Source organism: Hyla sarda, chromosome 3, assembly GCF_029499605.1.
Source record: "Hyla sarda isolate aHylSar1 chromosome 3, aHylSar1.hap1, whole genome shotgun sequence".
In the NCBI taxonomy this organism is placed as follows: domain Eukaryota; kingdom Metazoa; phylum Chordata; class Amphibia; order Anura; family Hylidae; genus Hyla; species Hyla sarda.
The window spans coordinates 335,209,266-335,235,397 of NC_079191.1; the positions used below are offsets into that span (position 1 = coordinate 335,209,266).

The 26,132-nt window shown below is 43.3% G+C and overlaps 1 protein-coding gene across 1 annotated transcript; it reads left to right on the forward strand.

The window, feature by feature from the left end:
- Positions 1–271: 271 nt before the first annotated feature.
- On the forward strand, positions 272–24,927 carry FAM89A (family with sequence similarity 89 member A). Its single transcript, XM_056567363.1, has 3 exons — positions 272–533; positions 9,683–9,975; positions 23,417–24,927. Exons 2-3 carry the CDS (start codon positions 9,727–9,729, stop codon positions 23,678–23,680), a joined length of 513 nt encoding a protein of 170 aa, XP_056423338.1. The 5' UTR covers positions 272–533; positions 9,683–9,726; the 3' UTR covers positions 23,681–24,927.
- The last annotated feature ends 1,205 nt before the right edge of the window (positions 24,928–26,132 follow it).

Sequence of the window (26,132 nt, forward strand, 5' to 3'; positions counted from 1 at the left end):
ATAGATATGAGATAGATAGAGGATAGATAGATAGATATGAGATAGATAGAGGATAGATAGATAGATATGAGATAGATAGATAGATGTGAGAAGATAGATAGATTATAGATTGATAGGATAGAGAGATAGATTTCTACACATTAGGGGGTGTGGCCTATAGTGAAGAGGCGTGGTTGGTGCCCCGGTCCTGATCCATGTGACACTGTTATATTCCCTATGATGACTATGGCTTCTTGTCCTCCGTACAGCTCTATAGACCGCGCTGTGTACGTCCACTGTCCCCTGTGAGTCCTCAGGCGGCCGGGCGGGGGCTCCACAGTGTCCTCCCTCCTCCTCCGCCTCCTCCCTGCAGCATCACTACACCCTCCACCCACCCAGCCGGCCATAGGCGAGGAGCACGCCGCCCTCCCCCATCACACATCAGCGGCTCCCGCACACACAGCCCGGCCGGGAGGAGAGCGCAGGACGTGACTACGGGAACCGCACAGACACCCAGGAGCTGACCCAAAGCCGCACCGTGTGCAGGAGGAGCTGTGAGTGCCGCTATCATGTCAGGGCATGGTGCCCGCCTGCTGCCTATTGTGTGGGGATCCGGATAGTGGGCAGCCTGTCCTCCAGGTCACCCCCGGGACAGAGAGTGGGGCTTATACACATGGTGGCTGACACCTCCTGGGGGCACTATAGTGGTAGGACATTGGCCATAGCTGGAATACATTTTGTAGGACATGACCCATAGTAACATTTCCTAATAGTAACCATGAGATGTATTGGACCAGAACCATCTGTTTGGCAGATAGATTACACATATGGTTTGGGGTCTAGTTGGGAGTCGGTGCCATGAGCAGTATATAAATGGGGTCTTATAGACTGGTAAGAAAACAACTTCATACTGGGCATATCTTGTCTGCCCTGGAGCCATCCTAGTGACATCACATGACATCACTACCTACCAAACCTTTTCCATGGCTGCTTTAGATTGTCTATGGTGGTCACATGACATCACTTAGGAAGAAACTGCTGCACCCGTCCATGGGGGTCACAGGACATCACTACAGACGAAGCCAATACACATATCCATTGTTGTTACATGACATCACTACAGATAAAACCATTACACTCATCCATGGCGGTCACATGACATCACTACAGATGAAGCCAATACACACATCCATTGTGGTTACATGACATCACTACAGATAAAACCATTACACTCATCCATGGGGGTCACATGACATCACTACAGACGAAGCCAATACACACATCCATTGTGGTTACATGACATCACTACAGATAAAACCATTACACTCATCCATGGGGGTCACATGACATCACTACAGACGAAGCCAATACACACATCCATTGTGGTTACATGACATCACTACAGATAAAACCATTACACTCGTCCATGGCGGTCACATGACATCACTACAGACGAAGCCAATACACACATCCATTGTGGTTACATAACATCACTACGGATAAAACCATTACACTCGTCCATGGCGGTCACATGACATCACTACAGATAAAACCATTACACTTATTCATGGCGGTCACATAACATCACTACGGATAAAACCATTACACTCGTCCATGGCGGTCACATGACATCACTACAGATAAAACCATTACACTCGTCCATGGCGGTCACATGACATCACTATGGATAAAACCATTACACTCATCCATGGCGGTCACATGACATCTACAGATAAAACCATTACACTCGTCCATGGCGGTCACATGACATCACTATGGATAAAACCATTACACTCATCCATGGCGGTCACATGACATCTACAGATAAAACCATTACACTCGTCCATGGCGGTCACAGGACATTACTGTGGATAAAGATACATGATTGTGTCAGATGTAGTAGTTTTATCTGTAGTGATGCTACACAGCCACCATGAACAGTCTGATGTCATGTGACCGTCATGGGCAACCTGAATAAACTCTATGGGGGAGATTTATCAAAACCTGTGCAGAGGAAGGGTGGTGCAGTTGCCCATAGCAACCAATCAGATTGCTTCTTTCATTTTCCACAGGCCTCTTTAGACACCTCTGCTGACACCTCTGTCCGTGTCAGGAACTGTCAAGAGCAGGAGAGGTTTTCTATGGGGATTTGCTTCTAATCTGGACAGTTCCTGACACGGACAGAGGTGTCAGCAGAGAGCACTGTGCTCAGACTGGGAAGAACTTCACAATTTTCTCTGTAGTATACAGCTGATAAGTACTGGAAGGATTAAGATGTTTTAATAGAAGTAATTTACAAATCTGTTTAACTTTCTGGCACCAGCTGATTTGAAAACATTTGTTTTCCACCGGAGTACCCCTTTAACAATGTGATACCAATGTGGCTGATAAGTCTGTTGTCTCCTGCCCCGCTTGAGAATGGTTGTACGCTCCTCAGTAGTAGTGATATTCGACAGATGTTCCTCACCCTTGAGGTTAGTGCTCTTATATTAACCTTACGTGACTCAGATTCCTTAAAGGAAGCAGTCGCCTGGCTGCCTGTCTGGATTTCTGCGGTTAACCCCTGATTTGAGAAATGGCCGTTTTAGCGTCCGTACATTGAGAAATATCCTGTCCCAGACACCATTAATCAAAACCTGTCCTGAGGAAAAGTTGCTGAGTTGCCCATAGCAACCAATCAGATCGCTTCTTTCATTTTCCAGAGGCCTTTTCAAAAATGAAAGTGATCTCATTGGTTGCTATGGCAACTCGGCAACTTTTCCTCTGGACAGGTTTTGCTAAATCTCCCCCCCCCCCCCCCCCATGACTGCACTGGGATGTGCTGGGCACACGGAGCATTCATTATTAATGGGGCTATCGTTCTGTCGGCCATGCAGCAGAATATATACTTATATATTCTTACATAACCCTTATTGAGATGCATGTAAATCCCTGAAGAAAGGCAGTGCATACATATATATATATATATATATATATATATATATATATATATATTCTACATATATCATACACCATCAAGTCACCCTATATCGTGGTCCCTTGCAAACATCAGTGGTCTCCAAACTGTGTACCACCAGATGTTGCAAAACTCTGGGCATGTTGGGAGTTGTAGTTTTGCAACATCTGGAGGTCCACAATTTGGAGACCACTAGCATAAATCATCATAGGCAGAATAGTTCTATCACACCTGGCAGTGTTTGCTTAAAGGGGTACTCCGCCCCTAGACATCTTATCCCCTATCCAAAGGATAGGGGATAAGATGTTAGATCGCTGCGGTCCCGCTGCTCGGGACCTCGGGGATCGCCGCTGCGGCACCCCGCAATCATTACTGTGCATAGCGAGTTCGCTCTGTGCATAATGACGGGCGATACAGGGGCCGGAGCAGCGTGACGTCATGGCTCAGACCCTCATGACATCACGGCCCTTCCCCTTAATGCAAGTCTATGGCAGGGGGCGTGACGGCCGCCACGCCCCCTCCCATAGACTTGTATTGACGGGGGCGGGCCGTGACGTCGTGAGGGGCGGAGCCGTGACGTAACGATGCTCCATCCCCTGTATCCCCCGTCATTACGTGCAGAGCGATCTCGCTCTGCGCAGTAATGATAGAGGGGTGCTGCAGCAGCGATCCCCGGTGTCCCCAGCAGCGGGACCCCGGCGATCTGACTGATCCTTTGGATAGGGGATAAGATGTCTGGGGGCGGAGTACCCCTTTTAAAGGGGTACTTTTGGTGGAAAACATATTTTTTTTTTAAATCAACTGGTGCCAGAAAGTTAAACAGATTTGTAAATGACTACTATTAAAATAAATCTTTACCCTTCCAGTACTTTTTAGCAGCTGTATACTACAGAGGAAATTCTTTTCTATTTGAATTTCTTTTTCTGTCCACAGTGCTCTCTGCTGACACCTGATGCCCGTATCAGGAACTGTCCAGAGCAGGATAAAATCCCCATGGCAAACCTATGCGGCTCTGGACAGTTCCTGACACGGACCGAGGTGTCAGCAGAGAGCACTGTGGACAAGACAAAAAAATAAATTCAAAAAGAAAAGAATTTCCTCTGTAGCATACAGCTGCTAAAAGGTACTGGAAGGGTAAGGCTAAGTTTCCACTTGGTTTTTTTCTCTGGCAGTTTTTGGATATCTGCCACTGCAGTTTTTTGAGCCAAAGCCAGAAGTGGATCCATAAGGAATGGGAAATATAAAGGAAAGACTTACATTTCTCCTCCCTCATGGATCCACTTCTGACTTTGGCTCAAAAACTGCAGTGGCAGATATCCAAAAACTGCCAGAAAAAAAAAAAAAGTGGAAACTTAGCCTAAAGATTTTTTAATAGAAGTCCTGTACAAATCTGTTTAACTTTCTGGCACCAGTTGATAAAAAAAAAAAAAAAAAAAAAAATGTTTTCCAACGGAGTACCCCTTTGTTTGCACTACAAGTTAACAAGTGATGAGCACAATAGTAGTAGTTGTGCTAGGCTATATGCACACTGCCGTTGTTCTCGTAATCGTTCAGGGTCCTTTTGGTGTGTTTTTATTTATTTTTTATTTGCACTGAACGGGTCAGAGCACAATGGACACCACCAGGTACCATTGACTTTCAATGGGGTCCAACGGGTTTCTGCCTGGAGTCTGTTGTTTCACAGTAATTGAGCGGAGAAAAAAATTAGGACATGCAGGTTTTTTTTTTTTTTTTTTTTTTTTCATCACACCACAATTTGGCAATACAGTTCCCGTATACATTTCAATTTAAAAACCGTATGGAACTGTTTTGAAAACAATATGCATTGACTCTCCATTGAAAACCGTATGCCAAACGATGCATCCGGTTGCGTCCGTTTTGCATCTTGTATCCGGTTTTGCCATTTTTTTGCCTGTACCCAAAACTGTAGCCTACCACGGTTTTTGGTCCAGGTGAAAAACCGTATGGAAACCGTATGTTTTTTTTTTAATTTTTTTTACATGGGAGTCAATGAGAACCGTGCAGAACTGTATGTGCATACGGTTCCATCCGGTTTTCACCATACAGTTTTTTTTCTTGGAATTTCAGTCAAACAAGTTTTTTTTTCTTAAAAACGGATGCAACCGGACATCATTTTTCAAACCTTATATGGGTTAAAATTTGTCCATACATTTTGATACAGTTTAGTACAGTTTTAAGGAATCCGTTTTTCAGCAAAAACCTAATACGGGAACTGTATTGCAAAAACGTGGTGTGAATGCACTTTTACTCCCGGAATTTGAGAAGACTTCCTTAGAGCAGAACTTGACGCTAATGTGAACTCAGCCTTAGATGTGGCCATGACTTCACGCTACTGGAAGCCATAGGCTAATACCGAGCCAACATATAATCCTAAGCTGTTCCTCTAAGGAGCGGACGGGCAGAGATGGTAATGTCGCTCATCTGCCAATGTCTTCTACTGGAACAAGAATACTTTATGATTTGGGGTCTGGCAGCTGCTTATCGTCCTCTCCTTACTGTAATAACATGCATATTCGGCCAGTGTTTACGAAGGGGGGAGTGGGACGCAGCATATGGTACTCCTGTCTTACTGGAATGCATACATAAACATACTCCTACAGTTTATCTCTGTCTGCAAGTGTGACCACAGATGTTCTCAACTCTGCAAGATGCATAGTCAGACAGGATGGCTCTAGAGATAGCGTCCATGTGTCAAGACAACATTCGGATATAGATAGGAGATAACTGTCCCCTATCTCTTCCTTATCGTAGAGGTGTGTCCCCTGAAGAAGCATGTCATGTCCCTGGTGGGCCGTCAAATTCTGCCGCTAGATACCTCTGGTGAAATAATATCAGATGTGGTGAAACACAACCTTTCCGATCTTCTTTTCCTGTGATGAGTAGTCTTTTTGGTCAACAATGATCCTGCAAAGATCAGAGGTCCACCAACACAATGACTTTCCTAAAGTCTCGCAGTATAGGAAATATAGGGTGCTCAGCTAGGGTCCCAAACCATCTTAGTACCTATGCAAAACAATGGCCCTCATTTACTAAGAGTGTTGTGTAGGTTTCTTTGTGGGTTTTAATTCCCTACAATTAATTTTCCACGGTATTTACTAAGGTTTCCCTACATTTTCCACTTTCCCTACACTTTGCTTTTTTTTACACATGCTCTGATCTGTCTGGTTTTCCTCAGCTGAAATCCACCACATTTTATGTGGAAATCTTAGTAAATATGTTGGGTTTTTGTGAAAATGTCGGGAACATGGCCCTTTTCGGAGACCACGCCCCCTTTTCCCGGCAGCCACGCCCTTTTTCGGGTTTTCTTAGCAAAATGGAGAGTTAGTCGGGGTTTCTTCAAATCTGGCGCAAATTCTGGCGCAACTTCTGGAGCAGACAGAATTTGTGGCGCAGATTCTGGCGCAGACAGAATTTCTGGCGCAATGCGACAGAATCTGGCACACAACTCAACAAAACATGTCGGGTTTGCAATAGTAAATGAGGGCCAATGTGGCACTCCACTTGCAGTGAAATAATGGAAGAATTTTATTTATGCAATCCAACATACAAAGTGACGTTTCAGTCAATTAAAGGGGTAATCCAGGAAAAAACTTTATTTATATATAATATATACATATATAAATAAACTGGCTTCAGAAAGTTAAACAGATTTGTAAATTACTTCTATTAAAAAATATTAATCCTTCCAGTAGTTAGCAGCTCTCTGCTGACATCTCTGCTTGTCTCAGGAACTGTACGAAGCATTAGAGGTTTGCTATGGGGATTTGATCATATTCTAGACAGTTCCTGAGACAAGCAGAGGTGTCAGCAGAGAGCACTGTTGTCGGACAGAAAAGAACAACTCAACTTCAGCAGCTGATAACTACTGGAAGGATTAAGATTTTTAAATAGAAGTCATTTACAAATCTGTTTAACTTCCTGGAGCCAGTTGATAAAAAAAAATTAAAAAAATAAAAAGATAAAAAAATAAAATAAGAAATAAAATAAAAAGGCAGTCAAGGACAAGTAACGGTCAGGTACCGTGCTGTAAGATAAGTATAGTGACCACAGTCGCAAGGTGGAAATGCAACTGTGGTCGCTATACTTCTTACCTTACAGCACGGTACCCGACTGTTACTTGTCCTTGACTTCTCTCCTTCCTAGCAATCCGGTCTGATGAAGGTCTTAATTGACCTAAACATCACTTTGTATGTTGGATTGTATAAATAAAATTCCATTATTTTACTGCAAGTGGAGTGCCACATTATTCTGCATATTTCCTAAAGTCTCTCTACAGTACTGATCACAGCTGGTCTGGTGTAAGGAATCCCCAGAAGGCAGCTTACTGTCAGGGGAAGTTGTAGTGAGTCATACATGACATAATTACATGTGACCTAGGTGAGGAATCCCCTTTTAGGATTTTGATATATGTCCTTAAGGGCCCTATGTATGGGAAGAACTTCTGTTATAGGGGATAAGGGGATAAGATGTCTGATCGCAGAGGTCCCTCCGCTGGGGACCCTTGCGATCTCGGCTGCGGCATCCCAGACATCTGGTGCTTGGAGCGAAATTCGGAGGCTCGTGTCGTCACAGTTACACCCCACTCGTGACATCACGCCCCCTCAATGCAAGTCTATGGCACGTGACGTCACAAGCGGGCGTGGCCATGACATCAGGAGCCTCCGGCGCTGCACCCGATGCTCTAAACGAATTCCGGGTGCAGCAGGGATATTGCAGGGGTCCCTTGTGGCGGGACGCCTGCGATCAGACATCTTATCCCCTATCCTTTTGGATAGGGGATAAGATGTCTAGTGGCGAAGTACCCCTTTAAGCTGACCATACTACTGAAGAGCTAGTTGGTGTTGCCCTGTGAAGGGTAATTTTGATATTTTCCCTTGTCCTGATGGAATTCAGATCTGTCATTTAGTATGACCCACTCTGAGATCTACATCATACCACAGCCAAAATATACCTCAAAAAAATTAAGGGAACACTAAGATAACACATCCTAGTTCTGAATGAATGAACTAATCGTATGAAATACTTTCGTCTTTACATAGTTGAATGTGCTGACAACAAAGTCGCACACAAATTATCAATGGAAATCAAATTTATCAACCCATGGAGGTCTGGATATGGAGCCACACTCAAAATCAAAGTGGAAAACCACACTACATGCTGATCCAACTTTGATGTAATGTCCTTAAAACAAGTCAAAAGGAGGCTCAGTAGTGTGTGTGGCCTCCACGTGCCTGGATGACCTCCCTACAATGCCTGGGCATGCTCCTGATGAGGTGGTGTTGGTGGATGGAGTGAGTGGTGATGTGCTCAATCAGATTCGGACCTGGAGAACGGACGGGCCAGTCCATAGCATCAATGCCTTCCTCTTGCAGGAACTGCTGACACACTCCAGCCACATGAGGTCTAGCATTGTCTTGCATTAGGAGGAACCCAGGGCCAACCGCACCAGCATATGGTCTCACAAGGGGTCTGAGGATCTCATCTCGGTACCTAATGGCAGTCAGGCTACCTCTGGCAAGCACATGAAGGGCTGTGCGGCCCCACCAAAGAAATGCAACCCCACACCATTACTGACCCAAACCAAGCCAAACCGGTCATGCTGGAGGATGTTGCAGGCAACAGAACGTTTTCCATGGCGTCTCCAGACTCTGTCACGTCTGTCACCTGTGGGCATCAGGCCCTCATACCACCCTCATGGAGTCTGTTTCTGACCGTTTAGTGGACACATGCACATTTGTGGCCTGCTGGAGGTCATTTTGCAGGGCTCTGGCAGTGCTCCTCCTACTCCTCCTTGCACAAAGGCGGAGGTAGTGGTCCTGCTGCTGGGTTGTTGCCCTCCTACGGCCTCCTCCATGTCTCATGATGTACTGGCCTGTCTCCTGGTAGCGCCTCCATGCTCTGGACACTACGCTGACAGACACAGCCAACCTTCTTGCCACAGCTCGCATTGATGTACCACCCTGGATGAGCTCCACTACCTGAGCCACTTGTGTGGGTTGTAGACTCCGTCTCATGCTACCACTAGAGTGAAAGCACCGCCATCATTCAAAAGTGACCAAAACATCAGCCAGGAAGCATAGGAACTGAGAAGTGGTCTGTGGTAACCACCTCCAGAACCACTCCTTTATTGGAGGTGTCTTGCTAATTGCCTATAATTTCCAGCTGTTGTCTGTTCCATTTGCACAACAGCATGTGACATTGATTGTCAATCAGTGTTTCTTCCTGAGTGGACAGTGTGATTTCACAGAAGTGTGATTGACTTGGAGTTACATTGTGTGGTTTAAGTGTTCCCTTTATTTGAGCATTGTAAATTCTGTACCAAAGGTCAACTTCTCCACAAATATTCTTTATACCACAGAATAACACCAAATAAATAATAATATAAAAAACATTTTATTCGAGGTCATCTGACTCCAGCAGTCCATAGAAAATGGTTTAGTTGTCCGTCTATAAAAAATCTGCAGTGTATCTCGCACCAGAGTCTACAACAGCTGAGAAACACAGTGGTCTAGATGCTTGTCCTGTCCGGTGCATATACCATAACAGAGCGGCCATGGAAACTCCATACAGTCTCCTTGTACTTCTGAAGAGGTTCTCCGAGCCCCTCGGGCTTTTCTAGCCACAGGGTGTTTAATTGTTTGGTCACTACAGGGACCACGATGTAGCACATTGTCATGATAATGCTGTAATGCTGGTCGGATTTGTAAAATGTTTGTCATTCTTTAGGAAGAACATTTGGCTCAGTTCCCTCTGTCATCCCAGTCCAAGTGATGAGTGGGTCGCACTCAGCTGTTACTCCGCTGACCCCATGCATGGAGGGGTTGCCTCCACTGCCAAAAAGCCTTAGTGGTCTGCTGAACTCCAGCGGAGGGTCGGGCTGGCGAGACCTGGAGAGAGTCTACGCGCAGAAGTCTCGTATTCAAGATGACCTGAGCCGTGGGGGTTCAAGTGGCAGCGCACAAGCTCACCCAAAGCCCCCAAATTTAGACGCAGCCCTGGCTTTACTTAGGAAAGAAATGGTAAGTTAACTCTTTACTGATCATATGCAGATAAACGGGTGTCCTCTGTGATAACTGGAAATAACATAGTATCATGCCGAGGTTCCATATGCAGTGTTCTTCAGTGCAGCAGTCTATTTGGCCACAACTGCTCTGTAAGTAGAAGACCGTAGCATTAAATAGAAGACACCACAGCTTTTTTCAGTACCAAATGCTGCTGTCATCAGTATCTTCCTCCGGTGCGGTCTTTGTCCTTCTTTTGGGACCTGATACATAGTGCTGGGCAGTATACCGGTTCATACCGAATACCAAATTTTTTTTCCTGCACAATATACATTTTTCCCATGCCGCAATACCGGTTGGCTCCTTACATGACAGTGGCTCAGCCTATCACCGGCCGAGGCGGGACATCGATGCGGCCGGTGATAGGCTGACGGCTCTGACGTTCCCATCCCCAGGACTGCAGAGGAGGGACCGAGAGGCCGGTAACGGGGAATGTCGGCAGGTGAGGTTAAGTTTATTTTGTTTAATTTTGCAGCCCGGGCACAGGATAGTACAGTACAGCGCAGCGGCTAATAATTATTGGGGGGGTGGGGGGGGGAGGAGAAGCAGCGCTCGCGGGTGACATATGATTAGTTCCCGATGTGGGGGACAGCGCAGTGCTGGGCTGATAAACTGGGGGGGGGATGGGTGTGATGCAGTGCCCACGGGTCACATGATTTGGGGGGGGGGGGGGGATACCGTTAAATACTGTGGAACCGCCATAACTTACAAAAATACCGTGATACACATTTTTGATTATACCGCCCAGCTCTACTGACACCTCACACTGCAGTTCAGCTCATTGCTGGCCGCAGCGATGTCCCGTCTCGGCCAATGATAGTATGAGCGGCAGTGTGATATATTGGGCCCAGGCCCGGTTTTCTTCCTGGTGCCCGGGCCTGATAATTCACACTGCCACACAGCCTAGCACCGGCTATGTTTATTTTATTTACTTATTTTTTTGCAGCCTGGGCATAATGGGAGGATAAAGTATTAATTATCTAGCTACCTATGTCTGGTCTGGACATATTAAAAGTCTCCAGCTTAGGTTGCATTTTAACATGCTTATGGCATGTACTTTTTTTTAAAGAATATTGCAAGATTAAAAAAAATAATAATTCATATGTTGCTGGGGAGCTGCTTAAAGAGAGAACATTTGCCCCCCCAGTCAGTCCACCCCCCCCCCCCCCCCACTGCGGGAAATACTGCAGCAGAATTACAGCAGAGGGAAACACACTGTGGATACACTATGTGTGACCCTACCCTTAAATGGTATCTATAGTGCTATTTGTCCTTTTGACCCCCTATTAGGCTGGTATATGTTTGTGTACCTGGTTTCTTGATGTTTAGAATACTGTAGTTTGCTTCTCATGCATACAGGGGCATCATCAGTGTAAAATAATATATATAGATATATAGTAAGTAGAGATGAGTGAACTTACAGTAAATTTGATTCGTCACAAACTTCTCGGCTCGGCAGTTGATGACTTATCCTGCATAAATTAGTTCAGCTTTCAGGTGCTCCGGTGGGCTGGGAAAGAGTCTCCTAGGACTGTATCCACCTTTTCCAGCCCACGGGACCACCTGAAAGCTGAACTCATTTATGCAGGATAAGTCATCAACTGCCGAGCTGAGAAGTTCACGACGAATCGAATTTACTGTAAGTTCTCTCATCTCTAATAGTAAGTTTGAGTAGCCGTATTAGTCCGGTGATGCAGATGCAAATCAAAAAAAATTTCCGAATCTTGTAATACCTTTTTTATTGGACTAACAGAATTTTGTAGAGACAAGCTTTCGGGATTCTTCCCTTTATCAAGTCCAGAGCAAAGCGGATAAAGGGAGGAATCACAAAAGCTTGTCTCTACAAAATTCTGTTAGTCCAATAAAATATGTATAGTAAATGTGAGTAGCTGTATTAGTCCAGTGATGCAGATGCAAATCAAAAATGTTTTGCATATATATATATGGGGGGACACATTTTGATCAAAAAGTGCGCTGAGAGCCTCCATTTTTTGACCTAGAGTGCTGTTGCAACTTTCTTGTTTGTACACATATATATATATATATATATATATATATATATATATATACATACATACATACATACATACACACACACACACACACACACACACACACACACACACATAGATATATATATATAGATATATATATATATATATACACACACACACTGCATTGTATAGGTCTGCAAGCACAGCAGCACGTCCACTTTTTGATGGTTTTTTATTGGTCGCCCCAAACAAGTTTGTTTAGCAAAAGTGTCCAGGCCTGGGGATTGACATAATTCCCTTTTCCCACTGTGGTAACTCTACTCTGCAGTGTCTTCCCCTCAGGCCTGAGCTGTTGGGGACAGGAAAGAGTTTGCAGCCCTGGGTTTGTTGCAGAATGTTCTGCAACTGTTCCATTCACCTGCATAGGGCTTGTGAAAATTCCTGTGCATACTGCATTAAAGGGGTACTCCACTGGCCAGCGTTCAGAATTAAATGTTCCGAACGCTGTTTTCGCTCTGCGGGAGTTGGACACGCCCCTTGTGACATCACGGCCACGCCCCCTCAATGCAAGTCTACGGGAGGGGGCGTGACGGCAGTCACGCCCCCTCCCGTTGACTTGCATTGAGGGGCGTGGCCGTGATGTCACAAGGCGCGTGGTCGACCCCCGCAGAGCGAAAACAGCGTTCGGAACATTTAATTCTGAACGCTGGCCAGTGGAGTACCCCTTTAATATCCATATTTGTATGAAGCAGATTTTTCATTTCTGCAACCAATCTGCTGTGTGTGAACATGCCCTGAGGGGAAATTTAAGTTAAACTCTTCCTAAGATAGTCATGGAGACATCACACTGTAGCCATCTTGGAGGAGGGGCAGCAGGTTCTTGGTGTGTCCTGAAGTTTCCCTATACTTCTCATATGCATCTGTGGCAGTCCATGAAATCTAGAACAGTTTCTTTGTGGGATATAGAAGCTGCATTCTTATACTTTTGTGTCTCCTCCTCAGTATACAGACAAGTAATTTAGTGGGATAAAGGTCTTAAGCCTTTAAATAGGAAGTCCTATAAGGTCTGGTCCCTTGTATTAAGGATCACGAGGACGCCTGAATCATTTCATTAAAGGTAAGGTAGGTCTATTGTTCACAGGCTGCTGTCAAGCCCAGGGCCAGAGACTTAGGTACGGTAAGAAGATTGAGAAACAGGATCTGCTATTTTTATACATGGGCTCCTATTATGAAATTACCGACATATGTGCCAGGTCTTAAACGGCTCAAGATAGTAATGTGCCGCCCATCTAATGGGAAGATGAGAATGATGCATCATGGCACATTAGCATCAGCATAGTTGATTAAGATCATAATTAACAATCTGTTTATATCTGGTATCATACAGCAGGGTAGACGCTGTTACGTGTGGCTCATAGGGTGCGGAAACCTTTCACATTCCTGTGTATTTCATTGAGAGAGGTTGCATATTTCTCCCCAGAGTCCCTGCACAGAGGCGGCTTTCAGTAAATCTATAGGATGTCCGTAGAATACACGACCTAATTATTTTCCCATTCGCCTGGATTACTTGTAGCATATGTCCTGCTATTGTCCATTTTTCTTTTTCCAAGCCTTTAGTATATTGTGTAGAGACAATGTGTGGGACTGCCCATGTCCTGCATTAGTGAACCAAAGATGTTTGCAGAACAGATTTATAATATACTAGATTCCATTCTATAAAATGTTTAACCCCTTAACGACGCAGGACGTAAATGTACGTCCTGGTGATGTGGTACTTAACGCACCAGGACGTACATTTACGTCCTGAGCATAATCGCGGGCATCGGAGCGATGCCGGCATCATGCGCGGCAGGTCCCGGCTGTGGATCGCAGCCAGGGACCCGCCGGTAATCGCGGACACCCGCGATCCCGCGGATGTCCGCCATTAACTTATCATATGCTGTGATCAATACAGATCATGGCATCTGCAGCATCACGGTCACTTAACAGGATGATCGAATCGCCCGCAGTGCTGCCGCGGCAATCCGATCATCCTGCACGGCAGACGGAGGTCCCTTCCCCTGGCTCCGCTGCCTTCCGGCAGTCTTCTGCTCTGATCTGCCTTCCCGCAGACCAGAGCAGAAGATCACCGATAACCCTGATCAGTGCTGTGTCCTATACATAGCACTGAACAGGATTAGCAATTGAATGGTTGCTATAAATAATCCCCTATGGGGACTATAAGAGTGTAAAAATAAAAGTAAAAAAAGAAAAAAAATAAAGTAAAAAAAAAAATGTGAAAAACCCCCTCCCCCAATAAAAACGTAAATTGTCCCATTTTCCCTATTTTACCCCCAAAAAGTGTACAAAAATGATTGTATATACATATTTGTTATCACCGCATGCGTAAATATCCGAACTATTAAAATAAAATGTAAGTGATCCCGTACGGTGAACGGCGTGAACGTAAAAAAAAAAAAGTCCAAAATAGCTGCTTTTTTATAACCTTTTATTCCAAATTTTTTTTATTAAAAATGTAATAAAAGTTTTGTATAAGCAAATATGGTATTAATAAAAAGTACAGATCACGGCACAAAAAATGAGCCCTCATACCGCCGCTTATACGGAAAAATGAAAAAGTTATAGGTCTTCAAAATAGGGGGATTTTAAACGTACTAATTTGGTTAAAAAGTTTGCGATTTTTTTTTTTTTTTTTTTTTTTAAGCGCAACAGTAATAGAAAAGTGTATAATCATGGGTATCATTTTAATCATATTGACCCAGAGAATAAAAAACACATGTCACTTTTACCATAAATTGTACGGCATGAAAACAAAACCTTCCAAAATTTGCAAAATTGCGGTTTTCTTTTTAATTTCCCCACACAAATAGTATTTTTTGGTTGCGCCATACATTTTATGGTAAAGTGAGGGATGGTGTTACAACGGACAACTGATCGCGCAAAGAACAAGCCCTCATACTAGTCGGTGAATGAAAATATAAAAGAGTTATGATTTTTTGAAGGGGAGAAGGAAAAAACAAAAACGTAAAAATAAAATTGTCTAAGTCCTTAAGGTCCAAATGGGCTGAGTCCTTAAGGGGTTAAAGGGGTATTCCAGGAAAAAAAACTTTTATTTTTTTAATATCAACTGGCTCCAGAAAGTTAACCAGTTTTGTAAATTACTTCTATTAAAAAAAAATCTTAATCCTTCCAGTAGTTATGAGCTGCTGACGTTGAGTTGTTCTTTTCTGTCTGACAACAGTGCTCTCTGCTGACACCTCTGCTTGTCTCAGGAACTGTAGAGGTTTGCTATGAGGATTTGCTCCTACTCTGGGCAGTTCCTAAGACACGCAGAGGTGTCAGCAGAGAGCACTGTTGTCAGACAGAAAAGAACAACTCAACTTCAGCAGCTGATAACTACTGGAAGGATTAAGATTTTTTAATAGAAGTAATTTACAAAACTGGTTCACTTTCTGTAGCCAGTTGATATAAAAAAAAAAAAAATTTCCCGGAATACCCCTTTAATAATTTACTTTATAAGGGTAGGGTCACACGTTCCTTATTTTACTGTGTATTTGCTGCTGCATATTTTCCTACCCATTGAACTCAATATGTAGCATAATCAGCTGTGCATTTTGCTACCCATTGACTTCAATCCGTAGGAAAATAACAGAGCAATTACGTAGCAAAATAAGGCACGTGTGACTCTACCTTTAGATGACATTCTTAGGCTAGTTTCAGACTACAGAATCTCCGCCCGCAGATTCCGAGTGCGGCCAACGCTGACTGAATCAGTCTGCGCTAGGACCTTGCGGACACTGCAGTGTCTCCAGTAGACTGCAATGTGTTCTGCGGATTTCCACCTGAAGAAAGAGCAACCTCATTCTGTAGGCGGAAATTTCCAAGTGGATTTTCTGTGCGGAATTTGTGAAGTGTGAATTTGTGAACGGAAACCCATTCACTATACAGTACATTTTAGCAAGCGGGATTTCCGCCTGCAATTTCAAAGAGGAATTGCAGGTGGAAATTCCATAGTCTGAACCTAGCCTTAAACTTTCTACCACTTATGGTTGTGTTCACATCCTATCCGTTTTTTTTTTTTTTGTTTTTTTCTGGGTTCACATCAGTGATTTCATTTTTGTTCTGCAGATCCATTGAGGAGTCTAAGAAACTGAAATGAACAGATCTCATTGATTTTAAATTGGTGATTTTTAATCTGTACTTGCATTAGTTGTGCTTACTGTATATACTCGAGTATAAGCTGAGTTTTTCAGCACAATTTTTCGTGCTGAAAATGCCACCCTCTGCTTATACTCAAGTAAAAAAAAATACCGTTGGGGGGGTTGGCCGGGCCATCCATCTTCGCTGCAGGGACCATCCGACTAGTAACGCTGCATTGACGCCTCCGCACAGGGATTTCCGTACGCAGCAGACGTCCCAGCGTGGTGGTGTCAATGCAGCATCACTAGTCTGGGGCCGGCCCGGAGCGGAGAAGAGCGCCTCCTGGTGAAGATGGACGGCCCAGACCGGCTCACCCTCCTCACCGGAATGCGGACGGTCCCTGCAGCTACTAAGCAACAGGACCGAGAGAACTGGGGAGTAGACAACGAGGGGGGCCTATATGATGACGGAGGGGGCGGTCTGGATGATGGCAGGGGGGGATATAGATTGGGGGTGATGATGACGGGGGGAGGGTCTGGATGATGACAGGGGATGATGTATTTTCTCCCCTAGGCTTATACTTGAGTCAAAAAGTTTTCCCAGGTTTAAGAGGTGAAAGTAGGGGCCTCGGCTTATATTCGGGTTGGCTAATACTCGAGTATATACGGTAATTGGAGAGATTCATCAAAACCTGTGCCAAGGAAAAGTTGACCAGTTGCCCAAAGCAAACAATCAGATCGCTTTTTTTTTTTTTTTTTTTTTTTTTTTTTTTATTAAAAAAAAAAGCTATCTGGTTGCTATGGATAACTGTGTATAATAAATTTTCACCTTTTTTCTGTGCTTTTTCTTTTCATTTGGTTTGTATGCATCCTATTGAGTGCAGTGACAAAATGTTTCCAAATTTTTCAAAAGTTCAAAAACTCAGTACATAGAAGCTATGCCCCTTTTTTATACCCTTTGTCGAATGAAGCGTAGAAGCATCTAGAACACAGAAAAATGAGGCGTGCACAAAAATGGGCTACTTCTTATGTCCAAAAACGGTCATATGAGCCTTCATAATTTCCCCCCTTAGTATCGTGGCCAGTATTTATAGCTAAAACACAGAGTGCAAAACGAGGTGCAAATCTTTTCCATTAGGGTAGGGTCAAACGTGCCGTTTCCCTTATAAATAGTTGGTTCCGCTACTGCTTTTGGCTAAAAATACAGACTACATGTGAACCCAACCTTTAAGTGACAGATGTGACTGAGTAAAGAAAGCTTACTGATCACACATCCTACTATTATAGTGACACATGGTAACCCTATATACCCTGAGCCTTTATTTTGGCTTTTAAAGGGGTTATCCAGGAAAAAACTTTATATATATATATATATATATATATATATATATATTCAACTGGATCCAGAAAGTTAAACAGATTTGTAAATTACTTCTATTAAAATATCTTAATCCTTCCAATAATTATCAGCTGCTGAAGTTGAGTTGTTTGTTTATAGTGCTCTCTTCTGACATCTGCTTGTCTCGGGAACTGCACAGAGTAGAAGAGGTTTGCTATGGGGATTTGCTTCTACTTCGGACAGTTCCCGAGACAGGTGTCATCAGAGAGCACTTAGACAGAAAAGAACAACTGAACTTCAGCAGCTAAAAAGTGCTGAAAGGATTAAGATTTTTTAATAGAAGTAATTTACAAATCTGTTTAATTTTCTGGAGCCAGTTGAGATAGAGATATATAAAAAAAAATTCCTGGCCATGTGTATCGTTGAGAATTGCATAAGCGATTTTGTAATACCTAGCTCATTATTTTCATAACAGTTTGCCTCCAGCTGTTGCAAACCTACAACTCCCAGTATGCCCAAAGGTTGTCCGGGCATGCTGGGAGTTGTAGTTTTGCAACAGCTAGAGACACACTGTTCTTAAAACACTGGTCCATCTGTAGACCTGCATACAGTAGCCTGCATTTGTTGGGAGGTTGAGTTCTGTACAGAACTTCTATTAACAAAATGGACTATATTAGCGGAACTTGCTGTGATATGTACAGGAATTGCGCCATGACCGATTCTCCCATGAGCCGTTGACAGGATGAATGTTTGCCGTGCAGCTGGCCCTGTATTCTCACTTGCAGAGGTCCGCTGTGACATTGTGCAGCAAAATAAAGGAACGCCCCTCCAAAGAAAATATTTTAACAGTCCTGGCTTCCTCTAATGTAGTCATGCTGAACACAGACTCTTTAAGAATATGACCTCTCACCCAGCTAGCTGTGCCACTAGAACATAAAGTATAGGAATCTATCATCTAGACTGCTGGCGCTTTACGTGATCCTCTTAAGATACAGGGATTTTTATGACTAAAGCCTAAGTGTTTGTTGAGGTTATTCTCATGTACAAGGTTGCTACACAAGTCCCTATCTCCGCAGATGACTTTAAGTTACTTTATTTCTTAAAGAGTACCTGTCATCAAACCATGTTTTCCAAACTAACTCAGATTATATTCCCTCACTACTCTTAATACCCCTCCTGCCCTTTAAAAAATTATTCCGAGTTTTAAAAAGCTCTGTATCATACCTTTCCCCTTGCTCATGTTGTGTGAGCTCCCGGCAGGAGAATGTGGGTGTTCCCCAGCAGGGGCGATGTCACTGAAGAGAGCTGGGCCTCGCCATGCCCTGAACGCGCTTACTGAGTTTGGTCTTCTGCCAGGCCGTGAGGAGACTGATTGACTTGTGGCAGGGAACAGAACAGAGCCACCTAGTGGCTGTTTTTTTAATCACATTAAAAACATAAAGTTTGAGAATTTTAACAGCAAGTAAATTGCAAAGTGTCTTATAATTACATAAGTAACAATATATGAAGTTTAGTTTGGTGACAAGTACTCTAACTATTATATTCCAAACATATAGGTTCGGATTTATGAAGCTTTTTAGTCCTCTTTTTGCTCTGTTTGTCGCATAACCTGTTGCAAGTGGTGGTTTTGCGTAAACTTTTAGTGCAACTTTTTGCAAACCTTTTTGGATTTTTCACTTTGCAATGGTTACTGATTTATGAAATAGGCCTATTTTGGCACAAAGCTCTCAATTGCACCACAAACAGATACCAGCCCAGACCTGGCTTAGGCCCCCTTTACATATGTCTGGCATGAGTTGTCAGTTCGCTCCTGTGCTGCAAAAGCTGCGCCAAAGGGAGCATGAAGCCAGAACCGATCCCATTCATTAGAATAAGACATTTCACAATCATCCAGCATCTCAGTTTAGATGCCAGATGATTGAACTCGCCAGACCGGCACAGACAGCAATGCATCATGCTGCGTCCCCTCTCCGACGATCACAATTGATGCCATCTCATGCACTTCTGGCATCAGTTGGTGCATCAGTTGGGGAAATTTTCATCTAGTTTTGCCAGATATATGTAAACCTAGCCTTAAAAATGTGGCCGTTTACAGCATTAGTAAATAGTTGCACATTTTTTTTCTCGCAACGTGCTAAAAAGAGAAGACATATATAAAGATTTTTGTTTTGTTTTTTAATGTGTACTAGCACCATCTTTATCACATGTCCTGCACCATTTACTTATGTGAATGTACTCATCTCATATGTACCACACAAAATAAAGGTGTAAAAAAATAAAATAAAAATAATAATATATATATATATATATATATATATATATATATTTTTTTTTTATTGGTGCTGAAACCCCACCACTACCGATCAAGAGAGTGAGCTGAAAGAAGCACATGGCAGTGTGCTTCATTCCCTGGCTCATAGCGATCTCTGTCCTGTGGCCTCATTATAAGTTTATGATGCAATGTGGCGAGTAAAGTACGCTTCTCCCAACTTATTCACCTGATCAGTGGGGGTGTCAAAAAAAAAAATTTTTTAAATGAAAGCGGTGTCAAAAGTTCTGATTGGTTGGGACCTGAAAATTGAGACCCCCCAGTGAGCACTAGAACAAGTGGGAATTCATCACTTTCATGCTGCCCGAACCAGCCATCAGGGTGCTCCCTGGCAGAATCTCCCCAACGCACCAGCCTAGATTCATAAGCCAAAGGGGGAGAGTTCTGTAGGGCTGAAGGGCTGTAAACACTGAAGACCCTCTGTAGATGTGAACAGGGTTGTATTAAGATATCGAGACCATAGGTAAGCAATAGAGGTTGTATGAAGGACTTTTTTGGAAGTGGAGAATGGTAGTTTATAGATGCATTTAGACAGATGCATTCGTAAGGGATCTGTCACAATGAATTAGACTTTTTCATAGGAGGCTTTTATTTTAATCTTTAGTATTTAATGAGACAAAACCAGACGAAAAATGACTAAAGGTGAATAATTGATGCTATTGTCTGCTAGGCAGTTGTGGTTGCTTGTGGGCGAGGGCTATAAAAGCTATTGAGATAGATACCAGGGCAAAACTGGCCTACAGCCTAGAGATCAATTGAGATTTATTCTTTGTGGGTGCTTTGCATAAAATACTAGCGGATGTCATAAGCAACGTTCCTGTAATATATGATATTGATAGCAGTAGGAGTTCTCTAAAGACAGTGATTGTGCACTTCGCAGAAATTGGAATTTTTCCTCTACTGCTTCATGTTAAAGCATCCTTTAACCCCCTTAACGACGGAGGACGTAAATGTACGTCCTGGTGATGCGGTACTTCACTCACTAGGACGTACATTTATGTCCTAAGCATAACTGCGGACATCGGAGCGATGCCCGGATCGTGTGCGGCAGGTCCCGGCTGTTGATCGCAGCCAGGGACCTGCCGGTAATGGCGGACATCTGCGATCCCGCGGATGTCCACCATTAACCCCTCAGATGCCGTGATCAATACCGATCACGGCATCTGCAGTGTCGGGGTCACTTAATTGGATGATCGGATTGCCTGCAGTGCTGCCGCGGCGATCCGATCATCCAGCACGGCAGCCGGAGGTCCCCTCACCTGCCTCCGCTGTCTTCCGGGAGTCTTCTGCTCTGATCTGCCTTCCCGCAGACCAGGGCAGAAGATGACCCATAACCCTGATCAGTGCTATGTCCTATACATAGCACTGAACAGGATTAGCAATCGAGTGATTGCTTTAAATAGTCCCCTATGGGGACTATAAGAGTGTAAAAAAAAAATAAAGTTAAAAAAAATTTGAAAAACCCCCTCCCCCAATAAAAACATAAATTGACCCATTTTCCCTATTTTGCCCCCAAAAAGTGTTAAAAAAATATTTTATATACATATTTGGTATCGCCGCGTGCGTAAATATCTGAACTATTAAAATAAAATGTTAATGATACTTTAAGGTGAACAGCGTGAACGTTAAAAAAAAAAAAAAAAAAAAAGTCGAAAATGTGAAAAGCGCAACAGTAGTAGAAAAGTATGTTATCATAGGTATCATTTTAATCGTATTGATCCAAAGGATAAAGAACACATGTCCCTTTTACCATAAGTTGTACGGCATGAAAACGAAACCTTCCAAAATTAGCAAAATTGCAGTTTTCTTTTTAATTTCCCCACACAAATAGTATTTTTTTGGTTGCGCCATACATTTTATGGTAAAGTGAGTGATGGCATTACCACGGACAACTGGTCACGCAAAAAACAAGCCCTCATACTAGTCTGTGGATGAAAATATGAAAGTTATGATTTTTGAAGGCGAAACATATTTTAAGTTAAACATACCGTATTTATCGGTATATAACACGCACTTTTTAGGCTAAAATTTTTAGCCTAAAGCCTATGTGCGTGTTATACGCCGATACACCCCCAGGAAAGGCAGGGGGAGAGAGGCCGTCGCTGCCCGCTTCTCTCCCCCTGCCTTTCCTGGGGTCTAGAGCCCTGCTGCCGGCCCTTCTCTCCCCCTGGCTATCCGCGCCGCTGCCCGTTCTGTCCCCCTGACTATCGGTGCCCCTTTGCCGGCACCGATAGCCAGGGGGAGAGAAGCGGCGCCGACAGCCAGGGGGAGAGAAGGGGCAGCGGCACCCATTGCCGGCGCCGCTGCCCCGTTGCCTCCCCCCATCCCCGGTTGCATAATTACCTGTTTCCGGGGTCGGGTCCGCGCTGCTTCAGGCCTCCGGTGTGCGTCCCCTGCGTCGTTGCTATGCGCTGCGCGGTGCAGTGCATAGCAAGGGGGAGAGAAGGGCCGGCAGCAGGGCTCTAGACCCCAGGAAAGGCAGGGGGAGAGAAGCCGGCAGCGACGGCCTCTCTCCCCCTGCTTTTCCTGGGGGTGTATGGGGGTATACACGCGTACACACGCACCCTCATTTTACCATGGATATTTGGGTAAAAAACTTTTTTTACCCAAATATCCTTGGTAAAATGAGGGTGCGTGTTATAGGCCGGTGCGTGGTATACCCCGATAAATACGGTATTTATTTTTTAAGATTTTTGATGTTTGTTCAAATTTTCCAATTTACTACATATATTTAGAAAAAAATTCTACCACTTGGTCTAAAACGTAGCTGACTTTTTGTATCTCTCTACTTTTTGCACATAAGACAATAGATGATGTTCACAGCTCGGCTTCCCCCTCCCTTTGGAATGACCTCTGCCAAGGTCACAAAGCATGCCCAAAAACTTTTTCCATTAATGTAAATGGGCAGCTCCAGACTATTGTTGCCCTATGTCCATGGGGCTTGCTATGAAGCATATCTCTAAAAGCTGTTAAAAAATAGCTCAGGCATGATGGCTGCCCAAAAAAATAAAAAAAATTACAATCGCAAAAAAGAGTGGAAAAAAGTTTCAATATCTGTCTCTAATCAGGAAAAAAAAAACTGTTGTGCCCTCCTTGACATGTTTCGCCATTACAACGGCGTTACCAAGACGTATAGGATGGCAATGGCTGCCAAAGATGGGAGGTGGGGGTTATTTATAGTCTATCCCCATGATGTTATCCATGCATGTCCGGCTCAGTAGCCCATAAGGTTCCTTCTAACATGTTATCTTATAGTAGCCCACAATGTATAACCTACAGAGGGGAATAACTACATTACTCGCCAATCTCTGTTGAAAAGTGTGACCACATGACTTACAGCTGCCCTGCTCTCTTCTATGTCATCCCCTTACGCTGACCCAAGAAGACTTTATTACATTGTATAGAAATTATTATTAAATTGCATCAAATAACAGAAATGACACAGAACAATGCCACTAATTCTGTTTATCATCTTTATTATACAAAAAAAGTGTTTGAAGTGAGAGAAGTGATGTTTTGTGTATGCCCGGCTTGTAATACTTGTATCTTATTGCATCACTCTGTGTATTGTATTAATCGCTTTGTTCTGTATTCTCAGGTCGGGCTGAGACAACTTGACATGTCTCTCCTTTGTCAGCTGTACTCGCTGTATGAGTCCATCCAGGAATATAAAGGTGCTTGCCAGGCTGCCTCCAGTGCAGAATGTACCTACGCCATGGAAAACGGGTTTTTTGATGAAGAGGAGGAGTATTATCAAGAAGCCGGAGCCCTCCATAAAGGGGTCAGGGAGGACTCTGAAGGAAACCTCACTCTATCAGTACCTCCTATTTCTAATGAAGACTGGATACTGGAGAATATATAATCTGCCATATGTCAGGAAGGTGTCTCCTGAATTTTTCTAACCAAGCTTTCCAGGAATTTTTATTCTTTGGAGGAAAGTGAATTTTTATCATGTAAACATTTTCTGCCATGTTTCTAAGGACTGTTCTGTTCCTGCTCACCATTGTTGGGGAGGATTGTGCTGGAAGCAATGTGGAACATTGTTCAAGTGCCTTTAACATCCAAAAGCACTTATACGAAAGGAAAGAATTTTTCTAAAGTCTTATCCAATGAGAAGCGCTGGAGACTCGTAGTACTAGGACTGCTAAACAGGCTTCCTTCATCTGCCTTAAACCGTTCATAGAGCAATGGCTTATATTATCCGTTCTAAGCAAATGGCAAGGAGTAGCTCACACGTTTCTTAGAATTGAATGCTGAGCTCTTTCAGTGTCTGACCGTGCCTCAGTAAAGGAATTACAGATTGATAGGAATCGGTCACTTTTTATTTCTCATAGGATGCACAGTGCATTGAGTGTATGAAATTTCTAGTATGCAGCGACCGAATTAGAGACAGGTTTTGACCTTAATCCATGTTGGTGAGAAATCGGGATAGAACATAAACTCCACAAGGTAGATTTGGTTGATCATACGATGTCCACAATGATAGGGCCAAACTGGGCATATTTTATTCTTTACTTTATAGTTGGAAGCCTTTTCTGTATTTCAGACTGCTTTTTGTTAACAAGAATAGTAACAAAAACCTGGTCTTAAAGAGAACCTGTTGTCACTTTCATGCTGCCTGAACTGCAAGTCATCGGCACTCCAAGGTGGTTTCACCCCCCCCCACTAACCTTGATTGACACATTTCTCCCTGTTTGGGTATAAACAGACACCTATTAATTAAAGCCAGCAGAGCGGGGACCAGGGAGCCCCCTGGGGACTGCCCCAATAACTCAGTTCAAGCAGCATGAACGTGATGACAGGTTCTCTTTAAAGGGGGGCTCCCCAGGAAAACATTTTGTTAAATCAACTGGTGCCCGAAAGTAAAATAGATTTGTAAATTACTTTTATTAACAAATCTTAATTCTTCCAGTACTTATCAACTATTGTATGCTACAGAGGAAGTTCATTTCTTTTTGAATTTCCTTTCTGTCTGACCACAGTGCTCTCTGCAGACACCTCTGTCCATTTTAGGAACTGTCTGGAGCAGGAGAGGTTTGCTATGAGGATTTGCTTTTACTCTGGACTGCTCTTAAAATGGACAGAGGTGTCAGCAAAGAGCACTGTGGTCAGACAGAAAGGAAATTCAAAAAGAAAAGAACTTCCCTGGAACATACAGCAGCTGATAAGTACTGGAAGGGTTAAGACTTTTAAATATAAGTAATTTACAAATCTGTTTAACTTATGGTATCAGTTGATTTAAAAAAAATGAAATGTTTTCCATGTTCTGATCAAAGGATTTTTCCCTTTTCCACTGGATTAGTGATAAATGCTAGAAAGGTGGGGTCCCTTCTAATCGCTGGAATATGGTGCTGAAGCACGTCTCCTGCCATTCCATACTCATCCTAGCTGCACTTATTCAGTTGGGGATGGGGTAGGAAAAGGGGAGTTGCTTTAGACTGGAATACCCCTATAAGGTCTAAATTCAGGTGACTGCATATGGATGTTTTACTTACCAAAAACGGTCTAGCTTATGCTTATTTATTGGCAACCAAAAATGAACACGATTTTAGTGATAAACTTCTGCTCACAGTCACATTCCTAGTGATCTGCCGTTCCTGCTTGTCTCAGATTGTTGGTCCCGGCTACAGAATGGCTTTCTTCACTGTTATGCTTTAATTCACATTAAGGAGGAATTCACCTGGGATTTCCCAGAACATATATATATAGTTGGATCTCAAAGAAGGGATCTTTATGTATATAGAATAGGAAGCTATTTTGAAGCTGAATACAATAATAGCTGCATCCAAGACATTCTTTGGGCATCTGTCCCAGAAATGTCTCATTTTATTGCCTTTTGAAGTGAACTATCAAGTGCACACACATCTAACAGGGTCTTTTCACATTTATTGAATCACATCTGAAATTTGTATTTTTAGTGTATTTGTGTTCCGATTCTGCGTCCCATCATATGTTTTACGCATCGTTAGCAACTAGGTCGGGACTGAGTACTAAACGCTTTAAACTTTGGAGTAGGCATAGAAACCAGTGGAGATAAATATAGGAGAATTTACATTTAATGGCTTTACTGCGTTATCCGCTGTGGAAAGTAATAGCTGGAATTTTAGGAACTGATGTGGATAACTGCTCCACTTTTTGTCCTCTCTAATACATATAATGGCCCACCCGTCGTCTTCTTGTGTGTTTTCCATACTATTGTGAGTTTAAGCAGTGTTTAATGTTCTGTTGTCTGACACTAACTCCTATGCTGCTTGCTGTACTTTTGTGTTTTGTAATATTTTCTCTCCTATGCACTTTCGTGTAACATGTGCTGG

Coding starts and splice junctions, on each gene's coding strand:
- FAM89A (XM_056567363.1), top strand. CDS start 9,727: ATGAGTGGGTCGCACTCAGCTGTTACTCCGCTGACCCCATGCATGGAG. Junction 9,976..23,416: donor CTTTACTTAGGAAAGAAATG/GTAAGTTAACTC, acceptor CTGTATTCTCAG/GTCGGGCTGAGACAACTTGA.